Source organism: Pipistrellus kuhlii, unplaced genomic scaffold (assembly GCF_014108245.1).
Source record: "Pipistrellus kuhlii isolate mPipKuh1 unplaced genomic scaffold, mPipKuh1.p scaffold_m20_p_5, whole genome shotgun sequence".
Classification (NCBI taxonomy): Eukaryota; Metazoa; Chordata; class Mammalia; order Chiroptera; family Vespertilionidae; genus Pipistrellus; species Pipistrellus kuhlii.
The window spans coordinates 66,183,503-66,208,124 of NW_023425551.1; the positions used below are offsets into that span (position 1 = coordinate 66,183,503).

General features: G+C 43.3%; 1 protein-coding gene across 1 annotated transcript; it reads left to right on the plus strand.

Moving 5' to 3' along the window:
* The first annotated feature begins 2,155 nt into the window (after positions 1 to 2,155).
* GCM1 (glial cells missing transcription factor 1) lies at positions 2,156 to 22,973 on the plus strand. The gene is made up of 6 exons (XM_036414518.2): positions 2,156 to 2,263; positions 4,959 to 5,160; positions 16,025 to 16,277; positions 17,459 to 17,571; positions 18,555 to 18,683; positions 21,001 to 22,973. The coding sequence occupies exons 2-6, from the start codon at positions 5,086 to 5,088 to the stop codon at positions 21,727 to 21,729; spliced, it is 1,299 nt and encodes a 432-aa protein (XP_036270411.1). The 5' UTR covers positions 2,156 to 2,263; positions 4,959 to 5,085; the 3' UTR covers positions 21,730 to 22,973.
* Positions 22,974 to 24,622: the final 1,649 nt, after the last annotated feature.

Sequence of the window (24,622 nt, forward strand, 5' to 3'; positions counted from 1 at the left end):
AAAGGGGTCACTACCCACAGGTTGAGAACTGCTGGCTACATGGAGGGAAGAAGACATTCCAAAGAGAAATCCCAAACACGCGGGCAATCATGACATGTGTCCCAGTGGCTCTCACATGCACTCTTTGCCCTGCTTTGTGATTCTGGAGCTGGACACAGCCAACATTTCTCCTGTGCCAGCGGGCACAACTTCAGGCCTTGTCCTGCTCAGATATGTTCGGGGGATGGAGAAAGAACCTCGGTCAAGGGAGGGACTGCAAAGAGCAGACCCAGATTAGCCAGCGAAAACCTGGGCAAATCAGGCGGGGTCTTGGGCTCCAGGAAAACATGCCTCACTGCGCATTCCACAAACAAGCACATCTCACCTGCAAGATGGCTTTGTTTTCCTCAGCAGAACACTTAGAACTCACTTCTCCCTTCATTGGTAAATCTCCTTTACCCAATGATACTTAGAAACCAGAACAGAATGTCTCCTAGGGGAAGAAAGGCAGTTTGCAAAACCATGTTTGACAATCTATTGTTTACATACAACCCTTTAATCAAAGTAAAGTGAAGCACAGAACTGTAGGACACTGAAATTGGGACTCAAATGTTTTTTTGTTATTATATGTTTATTTCTAGTCTGTGGCTGCAAGATTTTTCAAAGAAAAGAAATGGGGAAAAATAGTTATAGAGATAAAGAACCATTGAACAGACTGTCAAACTATAGCAGGAAGAATAGGGAGGTTGTGTGTGTGTGTGGGGGGGTGTTGTAAGAGATCAACTGCAGGACTTGTATGTACTATTTGCAATCCTTCAAACAATTAAAAAAAAAAGTAAAGTGGGACAGAATTTTCTTGTGGGGGTCAGCAGAGAGGGAGATGGCTCAAGGTAAAGTTCATTTACGGACTGAGCGATGGGTGGGAAAGCTGCTCGGCCTGGCCAAAGGTCGCTCAGGGACTGCCCGACACAACCTGCAAAGCCTCCCAAGTATTTTGCCTTCTGGCCTGCTCATTCCTTCCTTCCTCTGACGGTGGCGTGCCCCTTCCTGGCAGGCACTGACTTCTCGTGATGCTGCGCACGCCACACTCTTCATACCTTTCCACCTTTTCCCACGGCATTGCCACAGCCCGGAGCGGCCTTTTCCATTTCTCAATGCCTTGACAAAGATCTATCTGCCTTTGAAAGGACTGCCCAGGGATCATTTTTGTTAAACAAGTTTCCTCCGATTCTCTTCTCTCCCAATGAATAATTTCTCCTTCTATGCTTCTTCTAGGCTGCCCTCATTCTGTGCATCAAGTTACCTTGGGCTCATTTCGTGTCTTTTTTCATCTTTTCCCTAGACTGAACTTTTTTTATAAAAAAATATTTTTCAATTATAGTTTATATCCAATATGACATTATTATTCCAGGTGTCCAGCACAGGGGTCAGACGGTCACACTTCACAAATTGTTCCCCCAGCAGTCCCAGGACCCACGGGGTAGACTGAGCTTCTTAACAGCTGTGACTCTCACTGTGTCTCCAGCGCCTCGCAGACTGCCTGGAACACAGCAGATGAACTCAACTGATTTTGGGCTGCTGCCCAGACTGCTGAGGACATGTCTAGAAGGGAGAATTATGTTATTTTGGGAGATTGGGACATTTAGTATTGGGGCATCATTGTTAGTGGTTCAGTTGACGTTTTGGTGTTTTGTGTTTAGGAGCTGTTGGCTACTCAAATCTAAATTCCAATAAATTCCCTCAGTGCAATGTCTGCTTCCTCTCTCTCTCTCTCTCTCTCTCTCTCTCTCTCTCTCTCTCTCTCTCTCTCTCTCTCTCTCTCTCTCATGCACACATACACAGATAGGTGTCGATGGTGGGAGAATTAGAATTTACCATCAATTCTGCCGGGGGCCCAAGCTATGACATTACTAGAGGAAACCATCTGTGCCTCCTCTAGGGGTTCTCATACGAGAGCCCTCTAACAAAAATTTTGTTACAGGGCCCTTGTACTATAAAGGAGGGGAAAGTTCAGAGGCACATCATAAAATATTCATCACATTGCTCGCATTCTGCAGAGAATTGAGCTGGGTAAGTGGCTCCCTGCTCGCTCTTACCTACCCTGAGCTGGGAGCATCTAGATTTTGATTGGACTATTGCCAGAGCTCATTAGCATAGTGTACCTTGACCTGGGTTAGGGAACAGCAGCTTCTGCCTTGAAAATGAGCAGAGCCTGCTTGGACCTGAACCAGGGATGAGATTTTTATAACACAGTATTGTCTGCATCTCCATACGAAGTCAAAAGGTAAGGAAGCCAGAAATCCCAAGAAAATGCACATGTAAGGGATGCGGTAATGGCCACCCCATTATTACAGGGTTCCATTTTTCTAGTTGGTTTTTGGTAGAAATGATGAAAATTGAATACACTTTGGCCCGAGTTGCTTTAAAAAGAGAAAGTCTTGACATATTTAGACTTTTTAATCCTGGAGAAAAGCTCAATTTGTTTATGTCTTAAGGGCTGCAAACAGTCTTTTCTTCTTTTCTATGATTCGCTCTTATCCTTCAGTGAAATATTAAATTAATGTTCATTTATTTGGCAAAAATTTATATCAGAAAAAAAATTTTTTTTAAACAATCTAGATGTTCTGTAGCAAGATATTTGATTTCCCTCTCCTTAATTTCAAAACAAAAGAATCATGTCTATAATAACTAGGCTTATAACAATGTTTTTCATTTGGGGAAATGTGAATCTTGTTATTCATCTGTTTTGTCTTTTAGAAAAAAAAAAATCAATCTTTCCCAATTAGCGATAACAAATTTTAGACCATTTGAATCACTGTTTTAACATTCAAAAAGGTAAGTACATAAATCTGTCACTATCATTTTCACTTGATATTTGTGTCTAATACACTTGTTGCTAAAGTCTTCTAAATTAAAGTCAATCTGTGTCATCATTTCTTAATTAACTCAATGTTTATTTTCCAAACATAGAATTTGATTTGAAACTCCCAGGGATTTCATTTTGCATGCCAGTGTTTGAAATGGGAAGTGGGGACTTCATGCTCTTTGAGTCTGTGAGCACTGAGTGATTGGCAAGTGTGGGTAGACAGGGTCGGGAGGTCTCTTGTTATCTAATGTCCAGGTCCACAGTCTTCTGTATCCCTACACTTGGATACTTGTCCGTGATTGACAAGTGTTAGGGTTATATAAAGTCACATAATTAAGGAACAAAACTCATGGGACCATTAATCAGCTTGTGGTTTGAGTTTGCGATTGAAGAGTTCTGCATAACACCATCACGTCCCTTTTTACAAGAACACCAGCAAATGATAACGATCCGGATCTATGGCTGGGGCTTTGTGCACGCAGAGGGCCGACTTAAGTTGCACTCAGATTTCCCACTACGTGCCGTGTTGGCACCCCTAACCTCCACATTGTTCAAGGGTCAACTGTCCACGCAAACATGTTTCCCTTCGTATTCGACTGACAAGCGCATTTTACCTGCAAAGCAATTCGGTTTTCCTCAGTAGAACACTTCGAGCTAACTTTTTTTTCCTTCTTTATCTGTAAGTCTCCTTTAATAGATTATAATTAGAAACTAGAATGGTATTCTTCATGGGGAAGAAATGCAGTTTGCACAAAAATTTTTGAGTATCGATTGCTTCCATAAAGCAATCACAGCAAGGTGAGACAGAATTTTCTTGTGGGCAACAGGAAAGAGTGAGATGGCTGACGGTGAAGTCACAAAGTCCCGGAGACTGCTCCGAGTGAGACGATAAGAAACACGATGATAGAGCAGTTATCATACGATCCCCCCAGGGCACGTTAGGCAATGTCTCTGGACATTTTTTCCTTGTCACAACAAAGAAGGGTGGTTTGCGACTAGCACCTAATGGGCAGAGACCAAGGATGCTGCCAAACAGCCTACAGTGCACAGATAAGCCCGCACAACAAAGAGTTATGAGGTCTGACATGTCAGCAACACCGAGGCTTCACAGGAATCTCATAAGAGCCTGTCATTTGATCCTATTGAAGATGTAAAGTGCACACTGGGTTTCTGGAGGAGACCAGCATTAACCTCTGTAGCTATTTAGCTTCAAAAAATACTATAGAGACACGGCTGGTTGTGATGTTCCCCTCCTGGAATTTCATCCACTCATGAGCTAATGGATGAAGGCATTTTCGTGGAAACAACTCCTAGCCAGCCCTCTCCTTCAAACACAGGCATCTTTAGGAGGAAAAGACCCTAACCATTGGCTACAGGTGACAGCCATTCCTGCTACAGCCTTTGCAAGCTGGGACTAGCAAAGACCCAGGGGTTGCCGAAACCGGTTTGGTTCAGTGGATAGAGCGTCAGCCTGCGGACTGAAGGGTCCCAGGTTCAATTCCAGTCAAGGGCATGTGCCTTGGTTGCGGGCACATCCCCAGTAGGGGGTGTGCAAGAGGCAGCTGATAGATGATTCTCCCTCATTGATGTTTCTAACTCTCTGCCCCTCTCTCTTCCTCTCTGTAAAAAATCAATAAAATAAAAAATAAAAAAGACCCAGGAATTAGTGCATAATCACCACGTTTCTGATTCCCGTAGGCCAAGCTTTTTTTTTTTTTTTTTTTTTTTTTAAATATATTTCACTGATTTTTTTACAGAGAGGAAGGAAGAGGGATAGAGAGTTAGAAACATCAATGAGAGAGAAACATCAATCAGCTGCCTCCCCCACATTCCCCACGGGGGATATGCCCACAACCAAGGTATGTGCCCTTGATTAGAATCAAACCCAGGACCCTTGAGTCCACAGGCCAACACTCTATCCACTGAGCCAAACCGGCTAGGGCAGGCCAAGCTTTATTTCAGCAATATCTCTTACTAGCTTCTACTTTTTATTTTTATCCGTATATTAGTGATTGCAAACATGTCAATAAAACAGGTTTTTCAGGTTGACAAGCACTGATTTATATCTCTTTAATGGTCAATATTATTATCATTTTTATTTTATTTTTTTTAGCATCAGAAATTAGTCTTTTGGTCTAAACTGCTTGAGTGGACTGATCCAAACATATTCCGAGCAAAATCCTGAAGCACTGCTGAGGGGAGTTACAGTCACAGACATCGGTGGCTGGCCTGACTTTACCATGGAACCTGAGGATTTTGAGTCTGAGGACAAAGACATATTAAACTGGGATATCAATGATGTGAAACTGCCACAGGTATGTACTGGCTGTAAGAACCTGCCTTCAGTACAGGGTGGGGTGGGGCAAAAATAGGATTACAGTTGCTTGTGTGGAAAATTATGCAGTAATTAATAACTAATACAAGAATAAAGTCTGTGTTTCCTGTATGCACAACTGTAAACCTACTTTTGCCCCACTCTGCATTTGGCTACGCGGCCTTGACTATTAGCTTGCTAAGACTTGGAAGGAAATCGGTGGATCCAACTGGGTCAACTCCTCTCCTCCGGAGCTTCAGCTAGAAGTCAGGAATTTTAAAAGAAGATGCCAAAACCTATGATTCGAATGGATCTTTACTTAGCAATCCCCCAACCCACATCTTCTCCCCCACATCCTCTTATAGACTGAGGCAAAGAAAATGCTGCTTCCCTTCTCATTCAATAGATGGGTTGCACCCATCCTGGCTAGCTAGAGGAATAAAATCCATGCAATGTGTTTGCCCATAGGTAGACTCTTCATAATGCACACACCCCCACACAGCCTCATTTGCTATAGTGATGGTTTGATATAAAATCTGTAACTGTTATGTCCAAATCCGAGGGGGATACGGCATGCTCTTCTAGGACTTTTGTAAATAAGACACACACAGGGGCCACTTTCCAGCTATAGAATGACTTTGATTGTGTGTTTCCTTGGCCTTCATTTTTACTCTTAATTTGGTGGAAAGCATCGATTAAAACGGGTCTCCTGACCTCCCTCTCTGCTAGTTGAAGGGTGCTTCACTACGAGTCGATTGGAAAGGTGACTGGGAAAGCTAAGACAGAGACCAGCACTGCCAAGTACTGAAAAGGTCAAGCTGGTCTACCTGATTCTGGGGAACAAGAAATTTGAATTATCCAAGCAGCGGAGAGGAAAGGGAGATTCCACAGTCCTGATTTATAACCATTCCAGATTTTCACTCTAGTGAAGACTTCCAGATCTTTCCAAATTTTACACTAATTTTCTTTTGTTTCTCTTTATGTTTTTTTAAAATATATTTTATTGATTTTTTACAGAGAGGAAGAGAGAGGAATAAAGAGTTAGAAACATCGATGAGAGAGAATCATTGATCAGCTGCCTCTTGCACACTCCCCACTGAGGATGTGCTCCCAACCAAGGTACATGCCTTTGACTGGAATCGGACCTGGGACCCTCCAGTCCGCAGGCCGAGGCTCTATCCACTGAGCCAAACCGGTTTTGGCTGTTTCTCTTTATGTTTAAATATTTTTTTTAAATTTTATTTTGTTTATATTTAAATTCCTCCCTACATTCTCTCTTGGTAGGTCTTGGAAAAGTGGAGGATATTAACTGCCCTACTTTTCATTCATTTAAGAATGATTAAATAAACCACAGCTAACTCATAACATCTACGTTAGGGATTTCTTTTAATAGTCGTCATTGGTTTACAATTACTGCAGCCATATTAGGGGAAACTTTCAGATACATTTTAATTACTTCTGGCTCAAGAATCTATATTTCTGCCTATTCCTAATTTTATGATTGCAACTCCCAAACATAAGCCAGGCATCCTCAAAATCAAGAGCTGAAGTGCGCAGGACCATAGATGATTCTGCAGTGTCACATCCCAGAGCAGGCGTTTTCACGGGGTCTGAGAATCCCTGAAGTGACAGGCAGCGAGCACTGTATACTAACATCCATTGTTTTCTGGACGAGGATCCATATCACCCATCAGATCTGTAGACAAAAGAAAGAACTACCTCCCTGGAGAGAGTCTCAGGGCTCGTTAAAGTACATGTCCCAACACGAATTCTCAACATAAAAGCATTCTCAGCTACCTGAGACATTGAACTGAAAAATTTACCGCAAAAATACACATTCAGTTTTGGAAATGTGCCATTTGCAGTTCATAGAAAACGTTTGATTTCTCATGGAAATAACTATTCCATTTACTAAACCCGCCACAGAAAGCATTAAGAGTATAAAGATCCCTTAACGTTTTCTAAGCAGAGACAACAGCATCCTCAGCTGGGTTTTTGCTGGCTCTGGAACTGTATCAAGAACCAGTTGAGATGAAAATAAGAGGTCTTGGAAGGATTTCCAAGCACACTGGGTTTTATGTTTTGTGAGCAAATCTGGAGGCTGAATGGTGAACTGTGAGAAGTAGGACACAAAGCCCTGGCATTGGATTCCAGTTCTGCTCTTTTTATTTGTAGAGCCTCGGGGAGTTGTTTACCTTTTCCCAGATTCCCTTTCTTCTGAAAATGAGGTGGTTGCACTAAATGGTCCCTATGTACCCTTTTAGATCTAATAGTATAGATGGCATGACCTGGGATTTGGGAGGTGGCCTGCATTCTAGACCTGCTAGCCCAGGCCTACCACGATGCCTGGTACGTATTAAACAACAAACGACAAACATGGAATTTATCAACGGACGACTTCATTGTTTATAATCTGTGTGACTCTAAACAAGTCGATTTCCTGAAGTCTTAGTTACCTCCTGGGTTAAATGAAAACCAATTCCTATATACCCTGCCCCTAAATCTCTAAGCTGTTCAAAGCAGTGTTTCCCAAAATGTGTTCAATAGAGTATAAGTTACAAGGGATTTGTTGTTGTTGTTAATCCCCACCCAAGGATATTTTTCCATTGATTTTTAGAGAATAGAAAGGAGGGGTGGGGGAGAGGGAAAGAGAGAGAGAGAAACATCAGTGTGAGATGCATCAATTAGTTGCCTTCCTGCACTTCTGACCGAGACACATGCCCTTGACCGGAATCGAACCTGGGACCCTTCAGTCCACAGGCCATTGCTCTATCCACTGAGCCAAACCAGCCAGGACAAGTTGCAAGGAATTTTAATGGTTGTTGTGAGTAAAGAAAAAGAGAAATTATAGGTTTAGCGAACTTAAAGATTTTTTTATAGCTGACTCGGAGCCTTTCTAACCTCCCTGTGCACAGGTGGCTCTCCCAGGAGGAAGCCCTGTTAGGCAGTGTTGCCTTCACCTATTTTTTAAAATATATTTTTATTGATGATTTCAGAGAGGGAAGGAGAGGGAGAGAGAAAGAAACATCAGTGATGAGAGGGAATCATTGGCTGCCTTTTGCACGCCCCCTTCTGGAGATGGGGCCACAACTCGAGCATGTGCTCTTGACTGGAATCAAACCCGGGACCCTTCAGTCCACAGGCTGATCTCTATCCACTGAGCCAAACTGGTTAGGGCTATTTTTAAAAATATATATTTTATTGATTTTTCACAGAGAGGAAGGCAGAGGAATAGAGAGCTAGAAACAGCGATGAGAGAGAAACACTGACCAGCTGCCTCCTGCACACACCCCCACCAGGGATGTGCCCACAACCAATGTACATGCCCTTGACCAGAATCGAACCTGGGACCTTTCAGTCCACAGACCGACACTCAATCCACTCAGCCAAACCAGTTTCAGCTGGTTAGGGCTATTTTTGTCCATGGAGACTCTTTTTCATGGAGTTTCTCAGGTGGTTACTCTTCCTCAGACCACCTGTTCGGAAGTTTTTTTTAAAAAGTTATTTATAGGATCAAAAGTAATGGTTTATTATTATTATAAATTTCCCCACTTTCATTCTCTATACCACCCATACAAAGAATTTCTACTTTATTTTTTATGATTTTATATTCTTACCAGAGTTAGTACTTCTGGGCAAATTCCTGTAACTTGTAAAACAAATTCCTTTCCTGTTAATCCACTCACGTGCTTCAACTTTCATGGTGGTCACCTGAGTAAATCCTGACAGTAGCTGAGATACGTAAAGGAATACTGGTACTCAGTATTCCTTTACGTATCTCAGCTATATTGAGATTTATGGGTTCACTTTTGACAACAGCTACCAGGACATCAGACATTTTTAAGTGACTTAGACTGTGCCAGACACTATAGCAGGCTCAGGGCCACAGGGGTCATTGAGCTGTGATCTGAACTAAGGGAACACGATTTAGTGCCCAAGTAGAGAATCAAAGCCATGTCGAAAAATGCTTGAGGTGGTTGAAAGAGAAAGTATGTGATTCAGCAGAACTTGGTCATGGAAAGCAAGGCAGGGCACCTGTAAAGGGCTTGGCATTGTAAAACGTGGGTGGTTTAGGCTAAGTGAAGAAAGCAATCAAGACAAGAAAGGCATGGATGCATAGAAGAGACTGACACATCTCAGAGGGGAAGGGGTGATAAGGACAGGGAGAGACTGACCAAATCTGCATTTGAGGGAGCTTATGCATGGTGCCCAGCAAGGAGATTTGGGGGGCTGGGGACTGGAAAGGTGGTTTGGAACAGGCTATCGAAGAAGACTAGGTTATTTTACAGGCAGTGGGGAGCAACGCCAATAGATTTGGACTTAGAGAAACTACTTGTCCTCAGTATATCATCCCTCCCCAATTTCTCCCTTCTTTCAATTGTATATGTATCTTTTAAAAAAAATATGTATTTTATTTACTTCTTTACAGAGAAGAAGGGAGAGGGATAGAAAGTTAGAAACATCTATCAGCTGCCTCCTGCACACTCCCTATTGGGGATGTGCCCACAACCAAGGTACCTGCCCTTGGCTGGAATCGAACCTGGGACCCTTGAGTCCACAGGCTGACGCTCTATCCACTGAGCCAAACCGGTTAGGGCTTTATATATGTCTTAACAAACCTTCATTTACTCTTGTGTCTGGTCACTCCTCTAACTTGTGATTTTTTTTTTTAATTTTTTTTTTAGCTTGTGATTATTTTGATACCATCTCTCTTTAACCTACTCCACAGGGAGCCAGCCCAGAAGGTCAGGCTTAAATTACTCAAAACCATCATAAAAGTCTGTTTTTCCAGGCCAATCTAATACACCCACCAATTTTGCATTTTAAAGGTTCAAAAAAGAATTGCTGTAGGCTTTTCTTGGTGCAGGCAGCAAATCTTCGGTCTTGGTTTAGCTTTACTTCATTAAAAAATGTTCATCACATGGTCCCTGAGAGTATCACATGCTCATTAGTACTGATTGTAATACTTGAGAGCCTTGAATCCCTAAGAAATTCCCCCACCCCCGCTTTTTTGTTTGTTTTTTTTTTGAGGGGGGTAAAAATTGAGAAGAGAATCAGTTTCCTAAATAGTACCCACCTCAGTAGGAAGGTGAGAGTACCCACTCCGTTTTTAACACCAGCCGATTTCTCTAAGTAAAAGTACAGGGTGTTCTAGCAATACTACAGCAGACAAATACCTGGAATCATTTTGTTCCTAAGCATGAGCGGTTTTCAGATTAAACCCATAGTCAAAGCCACACTGAGTCATTAACTCACAAAATCCCAAGACCAAAGTACATATTTTATAGACAGAAAAACAGTGAAGACATACATAGGTTAAGTAGAACTGCAGACCAACCTAAAACCTGGTGAGCCAACTACAAAGAGGCCTCCAATTAGTTAATTCCCGGATCATGATTTCAGCCAGCAAAGTTTCCTCGGCCTTTGTAAGGGATGGGTGAAAACTCATTAGCAAAGGTGGATGTCGGAGCTCTTTCTGTGAATTCATGTGACTAAATGTGGTCAGAAGGAGCCAGCTGTAGCAATCTGTGTTTGTGTCTTGGTGCTGGGGAGGTAACAGGTCCCAGACTCTGGGTTTCTGGTCAATTATTATCTGGCTGCATGATCAGGTCACATTGACGCAGATACCCATGACTTTGTCCTCTTTGTCCAGTTTTCTTGGTATCCGTAAACTTCCTGGGGCAGCACAACCTATATGGACTTTCATGGTCATTGGGTCCCCTGTGGTTGGTGCCAGAATTCTGCTACCCTGTGTTTCCGGTGTGATGGGCTTGGGCCCATTACTGCGCCAGTGGTAGCAGAGCTCTCTCTGAGCACCTGTCAGGGGATCCCTTGCTTAGTATGGTGGAGTGGGGAAGGGAAGGGAGAAAAGAGAGGCAGGTGACAGAATGTGAAAGCTGGGCCACGCTGGATCACCTTAGTGTGACAGTCGGAGTAAGTTAGGTGCTTTTTGTCCGAGTCTTGACCCCTTGACAAAGGAAGGAGATGGCAGGTTTAGCCTAAGCAGGAATTCTCGACGCAAATGCATTTTGTTGAATAGAATTTATCTTTTTTTTTTTTTATAACCCTTGGAGTTTGTCTTCATTTGGCTCAGAAGAGATAAATTCTTGAAAAGTTGTGTGTAAATCAAAATGTTGGTGGAATTGTTTTTCCATAGGTAACATCTAATTTCCCCCTCTATCTCATTTGCTTTGAGATGTATCTGTTTGCTATTCCCTGTTTTGCTTAGAAACATTTATTTATAAAGAATTAATAAGTTGTCATACTGAAAGAAACTGGTTTAGGCCTGATCCTCACAGGCCAGTTGGTTTCTTTCAGTATGACAACTTATTAAAGTAGTTAGTTGGTAGACTATTATATATTCAAAGTGAAAATCAGTTTTAATATAATAACCTAATAAGGTAGATATTTTTTATGCCTCATTTCAGAAGATTGATTTTATTTGTTTTATATAATATATTAATTCTTAAGGTACTCTGGTAAAACTTCAGTAGTTAAATAAATTAGAATGAGGAGATGATGAAGGATGATCTATGAATATATAGAGTTTCAAATATTTTGAAAATTAGAGGATTAAGTCTTTTAGTGAAAAATTGCACAGAGACGTCAGAAAAACATTCAGGAAGCCCCAATATATTACCAATGAGATTATAAAATATAAGTTAGTTATATTTGCATGTTGAAAACCTTAAGAATATTCTCCTTAAATTATAAACTTCTTAACCAAGAAGAAAAACAAAGAGTTACTCATGAAAAGTTAGAAATTAAAATAAACAAAAGATCTAAAAAAAAAAAAAAAAAGAAGAAGAAAATATTTTGCAGGAGTTTACTAAACACAATTAAATAATTATTCTTTCTTTTTACATTTTATCTCTTCTGTGCCTTACATTTAAAAGGCTTTCAAAATCACTATCATTTGACACCTGGGTTCCTTTGCATTATTGTGATCTGGGTTTTCCTTAATTTCATTGTCAAAAGAGATAAAAGATTCCACAAAGCACCCAGGTAAAAAAAAAAAAACAAAAAAAAAACTGGGCATAAATAAATAGCCAAGAGAATAGCTTGAGTCCTTTTACTCCTAGTTATGTCCTCAAGTCCATCCATTGTCAAAATGGTTATATTATTAGTAGTACTGGAAACCTAGGGTGCCAGTGGAGGGGCTGTGGGGGAGAAAAGCTGAAAAGAGAGTAGAATGTAGATCATAACGTGATCCCTAACACAAATCTCAAGGGGGAAAAAAAAAAATATATATATATATATATATATATATATATATATATATATATATAGCGACCAGTCGTTCCAATTGTTCTGTTGTAATAGTTGCATATATATATATGCAACTATTACAACAGAACAATTGGAACGACTGGTCGCTATGACAAACACATACCGACTACCAGGGGGCAGATGCTTAATGCAGGAGCTGTCCCCTAGTGGTCAGTGTGCTCCCACCGGGGGAGTGCTGCTCAGCCAGAAGCCAGGCTCACAGCTGGCGAGGGCATCTGTGGCAGTGGGAACCTCTCCCAACTCCGAGGCAGCAGGCACAGCGGGCGGGGATGAGCATGAGCAGCACAGCGCCTGGCCCAGTTTGGGCTCCTCCCTGGCCACCTGGTACTTGACGCACTGCTGCATCCCTTAGGGGGTGTCCGACTGCTGGTTTAGGCCTGATCCTCACAGGCCAGGCTGGGATCAGGCCTAAACCGGCAGTTGAACATCCCCCCAAGGGGTCCCGGATTATGAGAGGGTGCAGGCCAGGCTGAGGGACACCCCCACCCCCAGTGCATAAATTTTGTACACTGGGACACTAGTTAAAATAAAAACAAACAAACAAACAAACAAAAAACAACACAGAGTATATTCTCCAATCACAATAGAATCAAACTAGAAAATAGCAAGACAACAGGAAAATCTTTCAACTAAACCATATATTTCTAAATAACCCATGGGTCAAAGAGGAAGCCTCGAGGGAGATCAAAATATACAATAAACTGAGAGAAAGTGGGAAAGAGAGAGACAGACAGGGTGGAGATCATTTTCTTTCCTCTTAGAACAGGGAGTTTTCTTTAACCAGAACATCTGAGCCGCTCTCATAAATACCTTGCCCTCCTCCTGGCTCATGGGATTTATGCCAGTGACCAGCCTAAAGGGCCACTCCCCTTAAAACATGAAAATCTCAGCTTCTCTAAGTCCCCCTCTCCCTGACCCTGCTACCCTGACAACTGTGCTTTGTATTTCAGTAATTGGGATCCACCAGTAGATTTGTACAGTTCAAATTATTAGACAAAGGTACACATTTTAACCTGCATTTTGATTATTTTATAAGGTAAAATGCTATGCTTTCTGTAGCACTTCTGTGACAGGAAACAGGAGAGCCTTATGTGGAGCTTAGGCTAGAAGGGAGAGGAGAGAGGTGGGTGGAGAAAGCAGGAGATGATGCGGCTGCCTGAGCTATTTCTCTCAACTCTGGGCATTGAATTTCATCCCGTTCAGAAGTACCCTTCACCCTTCTCTCCAGGGACAACCTCCCCTTCCCAAACCACAGGAGTTCCTCAAAGGGCCCGCTGTGGTCATTGCCCTGAGAAGGGAAGGTGGTGGAACAAGAGTTGCAACAATTTTTTTTTTTTTGAAAGCTTTAATTTGTTTATGCCTTAAAAAAATTTTTTTAACTTTTATTGATTTCAGAGAGGAAGGGAGAGGGGGAGAGAGAGAGAGGCATCAATGATGAGAGGCACTTTTCTCCCCTGAAAGCTGGGGGCTCCTACAGTCACAGTGGCTGGCTGGTGTGGCTCCAGGTCTAGCAGATAACAGCCAACGTGATGTGGAGCTTGCTGCTGTCAATTATAAACGTTTTGTGTATGCCAGATGATTCGATCCTCAGAGCATCCCTGTGAGGTAGGTGCTCCTGTTACGGAGCAGGAAATAGGCACTGAGAGGGGGAGGAGCTCGTTAAGACTTCACATGCTTCCATTGGCCGTGCTATTAGCCAGGAATTGTCTAACTTCCTGTAAAGGGCCACATTGTTTAGGTTTTTCCGCTCATCTAGTCTTTGCCAGAACTGTTTAATTTTGCCGTGGTGGCATGAAAGTATTCATGGACAACAGTCAAGGGCATGAAACACGGTTGTGTTCCAATAAAACTTTATAGACAAAAGCAGAGAGTGGGTTGGATTTGGCCCATGCGTCTGAGTTTGCAGGCCCAAGTGCTTAACCACTAACCTCTTAAGTACATAAAACCTCTCGTATTTCCTCAGACCTGTCTCACCTCCCGTGACATTCCACTTAAACAACTCGCATTGCATAAAGCTTACAGATCTCATTACAGTGCTGTTTGAAGTGTGCTTTGGTCAATGTTCCCATTTCAGAGAAGAGCAAAGTGAGGCTTCGGAGACAAAAACCACTTGCTCAGAGTCTCACGTTACACAGTTCTTTGTCATGTTCTGAACTTGAAATCTAATGCAATGAGCACTAGTACCCTGGTCACGCCTTCTGGATCTTCTGGAATCTTCTAGTCTGATCTTCCAGACTCTTCTTATACCATGGCAGGTGTCTGGGAGCTGTGTGGATGAACACAGCCCAAGTTTGTTTTGTTTTTTTTAATGTATTTTATTGATTTTTTACAGAGAGGAGGAGAGAAGAATAGAGAGCTAGAAACGTCGATGAGAGAGAAACATTGACCAGCTGCCTCTTGCACACCCCCAACCGGGGATGTGCCCGCAACCAACATACATGCCCTTGACCGGAATCGAACTTGGGACCCTTCAGTCCGCAGACAGACGCTCTACCACTGAGCCAAACCGGTTTCGGCCACAGCCCAAGTTTGACTCCTGAGACTGTTTAATAATTCTCACGCTAAGAACTAGCTGGGACTGTCTGGTGGAGCATCTGTGGACCACAGCGGGGCCGGAGGAATGTGGCTTACATTTGTTAAGGGTTCCATGCTGTGCTAGGTATTTTTACGTATTATCGTATTTAATTCTCAGAACTACTTCTGAGGTAGACACGTCTTGTTTTCCCTGTTACACAGGCAAGGAAACAGATAAGCAGAAAGCCAAATACCTTCTGCCGTAATGACGGAGTGTCTTTGTTTAGTTAGAGGTTCAGCACTGGGAATAGCGCCAGTTCTGAGCAAGAAGATAGAAGCTTCCAGCCAAAGCAACCTCTTCCTTACTCCTCCCCCTGTTTGAGGCACATGAATACGGGAGTAGAGAAAAAAAAAAGGAGACCTCCACAGGGGCGAACCTGGCTCTCAGAATCCTCCTGCACCCGGGCTCTCTAGTCCTCCCTCCGCTGATGACTTTGCATTAGCCTTACCGTGCTTAATACGATAACTGCACGGTGATATGAGGTATGACCTCACTATCCTGCCACAAGGGCTTTTCCACATTAATTGTGTCAACACAATAACGTTACTTCATCCTCCAGAATTCTCAGTGAGAAGGGGTCATAACTCTTATCACCAAGTGCCGGAGAAGCCGCCATCGGGTAGTACTCAGAGGGCTGAGTCACAGCTCCTTTTGGTCCAGGGAGCAGAGGTTCGGGAGACACAGCTGCTGCTTGATTTTTTACAGAGAGGAAGAGAGAGGGATAGAGAGATTGAAACATCAATGAGAGAATCATCGATCAACTGCCCCTTGCACACCCCCTACTGGGGATGTGCCTGCAACCAAGGTACATGCCCTTGACCGGAATCGAACCTGGGACCTTTCAGTCCACAGGCCAACGCTCTATCCACTAAGCCAAACCGGTTTCGGCCCTGGCCTAGCTCTTTAGAGACAGAACAACCTTCCCTGCTATGGGCTCCACGTGATGGACAGCCGTGCCTTCTAGCCTGAAATATAACGGTATTCTTTGTGTTTCTGTAAGGATGTGAAAAAGATAGACTGGTTCCAGGAATGGCCGGATTCCTATGAGAAGTACATCTACAGCTCGGAGGACAGGAGCGCACAGAGGCACCTGAGCAGCTGGGCCATGCGCAACACCAACAACCACAACTCGCGCATCCTCAAGAAGTCCTGCCTGGGAGTGGTGGTGTGCAGCCGCGACTGCTCCGCCAAGGAGGGCCGCAAGATCTACCTGAGGCCCGCCATCTGCGACAAAGCCCGGCAGAAGCAGCAGAGTGAGTGGGGCTCGCTGGCTGGTGCTGGAGAGGAAGCTGGTGTCCATTCAAATGCTCCCGCTCAGCTGGGCGGCTGCATCCCAGCACATTGCAAGGGCTCAGCCTTCACACCGGAGGAGACCAAGGCTGTCCCTATGCAGAACATAATAAGGAGAACCCACCCACCCCCCTTTGCCCCCACGGGGGCCTGCCCCTAGGGTCTGCCAGGACCAGAGCATCCACCATTAACACTGCTCTATTGAGTTAAGGCACCTAACCCAAGGCCTCTGTTAAAAGGCAGATGCCAATTATACCTCAATGAAGCTGAAATTAAAAAAAAAAAGTAAAGAAATGTTTTTTAAAAATGTCTAATATGTACTGATGTTTTGTGGGGAAAAAAAAAAAAAAGGTGATGCCTCACTTATGGAACTAGCATTAATTCATCAGTGAGCTCATGTAAAGTTTAGGAAAAGGTTGTGAATTAGATTTGCCTCCTGACCCCATGGAGAAAAGATCCCTATGTGAGCTCAAAGAGTGATTTGATCTGGAGTGGTAGCACTGGGCTAAATCTGAGATGGGACTCAATTCCATGACGTTTGGGTTCATGCCATAATCACATGCGGAAAAATGTGCTCCTTTTGCTTTTTATCATATTCATCGGATTGTGAAATGCATTCAGCATTCCCTGTGCCTGGTCCATTTCAGACCTCAAGTAACCTCCTGCTGTTTCCTTGTGACTTGTCTTCAAGACTTGCTCTCAAGGCAAGATCTAATATCAGCCATTCACACTTGAGTAAAATTTAGCGTCTGCGTTCTCTCTCCCATGTGGCTTTGCTCCTTGACCCTTAGTTCTAATCTTGACGTAAAGGAATTTTTTTTTCTTCTTTTCTACAAAGAATTTTAACTGACCCATAAATGCTTAGGGAGGAATATTCTGCTCTGGGGAGCCCTCCCCTAACCTGTGAAATACCCCGTTCTATAGGCCGCTTCCTCTAGCCACATGTGAGGCTGATCTGGGCCGAGTGGTGGCCAGGCTTCCTGGGGCCAGGGGTTAAGCGCAGTGGATGGAAGAGCATAAAACTGGCCCAGGCGTATTCTCTGCCACCCAGGCTTCTCGGCTAACACCGCCAGGGCTGCCTGGGCTCAGGGGTCAGCGGGCATGGCTCGGTGGCACGTGCTCACCTTCTGCTGCTCTTTTGCAGGGAAATGCTGTCCCAACTGCGACGGGCCCCTGAAGCTCATTCCTTGCCGAGGCCACGGGGGCTTCCCGGTCACCAACTTCTGGAGGCACGAAGGACGCTTCATATTTTTCCAGGTTGGACTTGGGTGATAGTGATAAGATGCCATTTCTCTTGAATTCAATAACTGGTTACAGAGCGTGCAGAGGGGGTTCACACAGGAGATGCGCAGGTGAATGAGAGCCGACACCAACCCCGAGGCACACTCTGGGCGAGCAAGTGCCTGCACCCCACCAGCGGGGCCTGGGTGCCTCTGCCTCGGGCTCCCAAGGGGTTAGAAATGTGATCGCACTCGTGTCAGCAGCCCTGACTTGTGCACAACCTCCAGCTCCAGAATGAAGACCAGCTCTGGCTTCTGAGTTGCTCTGTAAACCCAAACACCGTCCTCCCTAAACCCCCGTGCTCTGTAAAACCTGGATATTGGGAAGTGAAAGCAGGAGCGGTGGTATGCACAGCGGAGAGGAGTGGCCTCTGCCTGTGTCTGCCAGCGTTCTCAGCAGTGGCGTGCTGGTAACCCTGACCCCGCCCACTCCCCACCAAAGGAAAGTGTTCTGATTTGCAGGGTTCGCCCATTCCTGTGCTGTAAATCTTCCCGTCCTGGCTGATTTAAAGCTACCGGCTGTTTCTAACAACCAGCTCATAGAATTCCCGAATCTTTAACCGTTAGCTCCCAGCTCACCCACCTACCAGGCACATGACCCTGGCATCGCAATCTCTCCATGCCTCAACTCCCCATTCCGCTCCCTGGGAATGATAATGACAGCATGTGCGTCACAGGGTTGTGCTGGAGGTTAAATGTGATCGTGTGCCATAGGCAGTACTTGCTGTCCAGATGAGTAGGGCTTTGCCATGTGGGTGAGAGACACCTTGGAAAGCAGGAGCATCGTAAACAAAAACAGGCAGGCAAGGCAGTGCACAGTGGACTTGGGAGGGACTTAAAGGGTGTAACAGTGGCCAATCTTGTTACAATACTCAACACACAGTCATGTGACAGGGTAACATTTTACACACCAGGAAGCACCATCTGGTCATTTATTTTGCATCCTTGTCTCCTTTTAAGTCAAAGGGAGAACACGATCATCCAAAGCCAGAAACCAAATTGGAAGCCGAGGCAAGAAGAACAATAAAGAAAGCGCATGGGGCATCTTCCTCCATCTCCTTAAAGCTGAACAGGGGCCCGGAGGCAAAGGTAACTCTTCTTCCCTGTGTGTGCTCAGAACCATAGGGCAACTCACCACCCCGATGGTGGAGCAGTAGATTTCTCCAGCTTCTTACTTACAAGCGAAAGCAGAAGCCACATCCTGCCAGGCTCACCTGTAAGCCAGCATCCGCCACATAAACTGAGCCTGAGGGATTCCTCTTAATTTCTACCATCTTTGTCGCATGCTCTCAACATAAATTCTATATAATGTTAGGGCCATCTTCCCTACCACAATGAAAAAGAGACTGGAATTAGTGCTCAGCTTATATTTTGGCACTCTGAAATTTGGTTCTCAGAGAACCAGAATTAACTGAAATGATCTCCACAAATATTAGCATCATGCTTTCCACCCACATTGTCATTCTTCCCCAAAACAGATTACAGTTAACCTCCAACAATGTAAGGATTAGGGGCACTGACACCCCTCCCCCCCAGTAGTAATAAATCTGTATATAATTTTGACTCCCCACAAACTGAAGTTGTACCTCAGGATCCACAGAAATTGGTTCCAGGACACCCAATAGATACCAAAAACCACGGGTGCTCAAATCCCCTACAGAGAATGGTGGTGGTCAATGCAGACAGACAGCCCTCTGCATCCACAGACTCCCAACTTTGGATCCAAATAGTATATGTATTTATTGAGAAAGATCCACATAAAAGTGGACCAGTGCAGTTCAAAATCATGTTGTTCCAGGGTCAACTGTGTTCCCTTAGCACATTTGAGCCAGATGGAATAACCAGGCAGTTTCTGCAACAATGGTCATCAGGTGGGCCTGGCGGGAGGTGATGTGAAGTCCATGCCTTTATGGGGGTTATGTCTGCTTAATAGTATAGTAAGTCCTATACTTCTTTTTTCTTTCTTTCTTTTTTATTTTATTTTTTTACTGTTCAATGCTCCACATTTCTTTTCTTAAGTGTTGTTTCTTGTTAATCCTCACCTGAGGATATTTTTTCCATTGATTTTTAGAGAGAGTGGAGGGGTGGTAGGGAGGGGAGAGATTGGTTGCCTTCCACACATATCTCAACCAGGGCTGGGGATTGAAACCCCCAACCCACGTACATGCCCTTGACTGGGAATTGAACCCATTTCCCTTTGGTGTGTGTGCCACTGCTCCAGCCACTAAGCAACACTAGCCATGGATGCTTCAAGTTTTTTTCAGAACAGAAGTGGAGTCATTCTGAAGTATAAATGTATTATACTTTAACATTACACACACACACACACACACACACACACACACATACACCTTGTGTCTTTTGTCAGGAATTGTAAGCTCCTAGTTCAAATAACTGGCCCTCATCCCTTCTCCCAGCCATGGGACATTTCTTCCCACTCACTCTTAACTGGTGACAGTCTCTCCATCCCATTCTCTAATTAGTCAATTGTTTTGCATAGGCAAGAGGATTATTTAGTCCTCAACCAGATTATTTTCCTAGGATTCACTGGAGAAAAATATACTTTCTCTTTACAAAAATAAATTTACAGCACGGCCGGTGTGGCTCAGTGGTTGAGGTTGACCTATGAACCAGGAGGTCACCGTTTGATTACTGGTCAGGGTACATGCCTGGGTTGTGTGCTTAATTCCCAGCATGGGGCGTGCAGGAGGCAGCAGGTCAATGCTTCTTTTTCATTATTGATGTTTCTATCTCTCCTCTTCCTTCCTCTCCAAAATCAATAAAAATACATTAAATAATAATAGTAAACTTACCACTTCATAGTCTTCATAGTCTAGAAGTCCTATTTATGATTCAACAAAATAAGTTCAGAGAAAAATCTCTTGAGGAAAAAAATACAAAAACCCTAGTCTCTCGGACGTCACACAGCACTGAGAAATAGAAAGTCAAGGAGGGAAGAGAGAGAGAGAGAGAGAGAGAGAGAGAGAGAGAGAGAGAGAGAGAGAGAGAGAGAGAGAGAGAGAGAGACCCCTGAGAAGTGTACTGAGTATAATACAAATCTGTGGTGCTGTAATTTGACTTTTCTCAAGGAGCCCCTTATAAGTTTGTTGCAAAGGCATTTAGGATATCAGACTGGCATCTGAGGGGAAATGTCTAAACGCTCATGTCAGAGTGAAGGGAAATTTGGTGCTTGTTGGTTAGTAAGATCTGAAATGGAGATGCAGTCAGCGTCTCCTCTTTCAGATCTTGAGAGGTTGCGGTGAAGCCGCTCCGTGTGTCTGTGCTCTGAGCATGCCAGGAATGAGGAAACGCGGACAGCGCACCTATTTGTGCAGAGTAACTCATGGGTGCCCGGGTAGCTGTGTCCATCTGCTTCACTTACTTACACGAGCTTCTCACTTTCCAGTCTGTTCCAGGTGAAGCACCAAGTTGGGGGAATTTAAACTGGTCTTTCCAGGAAAGCCTCCACCTGCCTGGCGGTGACGGTGGGCCTTTGGCGGCTGGCATCCCCCAGCAGAAGTCACCGAGCGAGTGCTTTCTTAAGAGCTACGGTTTGGGGGGAGCCTCGGACCTGGCAGACCCCACTTCTACCGTGGGCCCCGCTGAGCTCTATGAGAAATGCAAGGTGTCCAGCGCTCGGATCTATGGTGGCGGGGACCTGCTTCAGCCTCCTGTCGCTGGGGTCCTCTCTGATTACAGTGATCTGCAAACCTGGAATAAAAATGCTGCTTTGGGGAGAAACCCTCTTAACGACAACGGGTGTCCCAGCTACGCCTTTCCTCAGGCCGGCTGGCCGTATGACTTCTCCCCTCCCCCGAACGCTTTAGATCCCCTTTCCCAGCAGATCCCAGTGGAACCACCTTCAGCCAAAGCCGGCTGTCTCCCGTTATGGCCAACTCCCGGGGCGGATCTTTATGAAGAGAAGGTGCACGTGGATTTTAACGGCTACTACCCTCCCGCCACGTGCCATTCGCCACAGGAAGACCCCTTTCTCTTTGCCTATACCTCTTACCCTCACCATCAGTATTCACTGCCAGGCAAGAGCGGCAAATGGAATTTTGATGAAGAGATGAGGTACATGAGTTTGGATCACTACAACAATGAAATGCTTCTCAACCTCTGTCCCTTAAGATGAGCCCCGTCTCAACCCTTGTGCTCGGTTCGTAGGTATGTAACCTGGTGCAGTCACTATGGAGAAACAGTGTGAAGGTTCCTAATAAAATGAAAGTGACCACGTGGTCCAGCAATCCACGTCTGGATATATGCACGTCCCAAGGAAACGGAATCACTGTCTGAGAAGCGACGTCAGGCACCCCACGTTCATCGCACCATTCTTTACAACAGGCAACATGTGGAAACTACCTAACGTCCACTGATGGATGAGTGGATAAAGAAGTTGTGGTACACACATAAACAATGGAACCCTACTTAGCCATAAAATAGAAGGGAATCCTGCCATTTGCTACACTATAGATGGACTGTAAGGGCATGATGCTACATGAAATAAGTCAGACAAGAGAAAGACAAATACTATATAATTTCACTACATGTGGAAACAAAAAAAAAGAAAAACCAAACTCTAGAAACAGAGGACAGATTTGTGGTTTCCAGAGGCAGAAGGTAGGGGGAGGAGTTGGATAATGGGGTAAATGTAAATTTATCTTCTGGATAAAAAAAAAAAGTCTATAATCAGATCATGTTTTAAAAATCTTGTTTTCCAGTTATTATGCCCTATCTAATCCATGGCCACAAAGATTTCCCCCTATATTTTCTTCTAGCAGCTTTGTATTTTCAGCTCTTACATTTAGGTAAGCGTTTCATGTCTAGCTGATTTTTGTGTATGGTATAAGGTAACCAGGGTTGAATTTCATTTTAGTTTTGCACGTGGAAATGAAATTGTCTCAGCACCATTTGTTGAAGCACAAGTTTTTATCACAATCGCTGGTTAAATGACTATCCAGGATTGTTCTTTTTATGACTGCTCACAGGTAGGCTATTTGGTATACTATAATTCCATTTTCTTTTTTAGACAACAGTTTCTTTCTCCTGGAGCTGATAATTATCTCATCTTATTGTTTAATTTCCTTTATAACCAACAATAGTTTATCCTTAAATACTATCCAACCATAAAAGTACTTTTCTTTATAGTAATTCATATTTTCCTTAAAGAAACAAATGTGGACAGATTGCTCTCTAATCCTGCTGCTCTGCAGTCATGCTGTTTCTCTTCACCATCATTGCTGGACCTTCTTTCCTCTCCTTTCTCTGGCATTCCATATCTTTTTTCCTTCTTGGTACATTCCCTAGTTATTTAAAAAAAAAATATATATATATATATATATATGTTTTTATTGATTTTTAGAGAGAGAAGAAGGAAGAGGGAGAAACATTGATTAGCTGCCACCTGCAGATCCAGGAATTGAACCAGCAACCTTATGATGCTCAATCATATGAGCCACATTGGGCAGGGCTACATTCCCTAGTTTGGTAAAGCACATGCCACACTTATTTCCTAAGGAAAGACGGATGGAAGATTCAATTTTGGGACCCATGCATATTTGAAAATGTCTTAATTCTATTCTCATGGTTAAATGATAGTTTAGCTGAGAATAGAAGACTAAATTGAAAATAATTTTCATTCAGAAATTTGAAGTTACTGTTCCATTGTCTTCTAGCCTCCAGCATTACTAGAGAGAAGCTGGAGGCCATTTTGATTTCTTGTCCTATGAGCATGACCTACTCTTTCTTTTTTGGAGATTTTAGGATATTTTTATTATATTTGGTTAACTGAAATTTCATGATAACGAGTGTTGGTCTTTTTATTTTATATTTGTTGCACAAGTATAAACATATACTTCTTGACACTTTTTACCTGGTCATTCAGATCGTTCAGTTCTGAGATATGCTTTCGTATTTTTTTTTTTTTTAAATAATTGCGACTGTGAACATGGCCAGGGCTCTGGAGCCTGTTGGGATGGGGGGGAGGCGTATTGTGGGGTCACTGGGCACTGGCCCCAACCTACTCTCCATGCATAAGTTCACAGAGAAACATAAATGGGTATGTTTTGGAAATGGTATTCGAACAGTGAATGGGATCATCAATTTTGCACAGGAAGTTTTGGAAGATGTCTCCTGAAATTGGGACAAAATTGAACAAATAAGGTGAGTTTGGTACTTTGGGAAGTATGAAAGCTGATGAAACAACTTGATGTAGCATAGTTGTCTTAAATTAGTGGTGGACAAAAGATTTAAAAGAGCAACTTTTAGTCATACTAATAAAAAAAGAAAATTACTTACAACAATGCTACAAATGATTGCAGATGAACAATATGCATCTTTTTACAATACCCTCTAATTTTTAGGCTAGGCTACCATTATTCGGAATTTCTGAAATTATCTGTGGTAACAAGTACTAATAAAAGTTATGTAATTCAAAGTTAACATTGTCATAAAACTTATATAATGTAACTCGCTTACATCCATCTCTAGATTTGGCTCAAAATACTCAATGATCTTTCCATTGGAAATAACTGGCAGTGAAGATAAGTGTTTATTAGTTGTACAGTGTTGGATAATGAACAGTACTACCTTAATTTTGCAATATGCTGCTTTTGCTGGTGCTATTTTTATACAGTGGAGCAATTATCTTGCAGGAAAATAAGAAACAGTATAATAATAAAACATTCGACTTCATTAAAAAAATGATAATTGCCTTTTCTTTCTATTTCTGGTTCTTTTGGGGAATTCTTCTAGTTTGGTATTATACTCAACCAGTTTCCCTTGAGCACCTACTAATACACTCACCCTGACCACCACTCAAGTATCAACTATGCTTACTGAGCAGCCACTGAGTCAAAGAACCACATTTGGGCAAAGACAAAGTTACAAGACACAATACGCAACTGAAGGGATCTTATTTAGGTCAAGATAAAATACAAATATAAAAAGCAACTAAAGCCCAGCCAGTGTTGCTCAGTGGTTGAGCTTTGACCCATGAACCAGGAGGTCAGGGTTCAACTCCTGGTTGG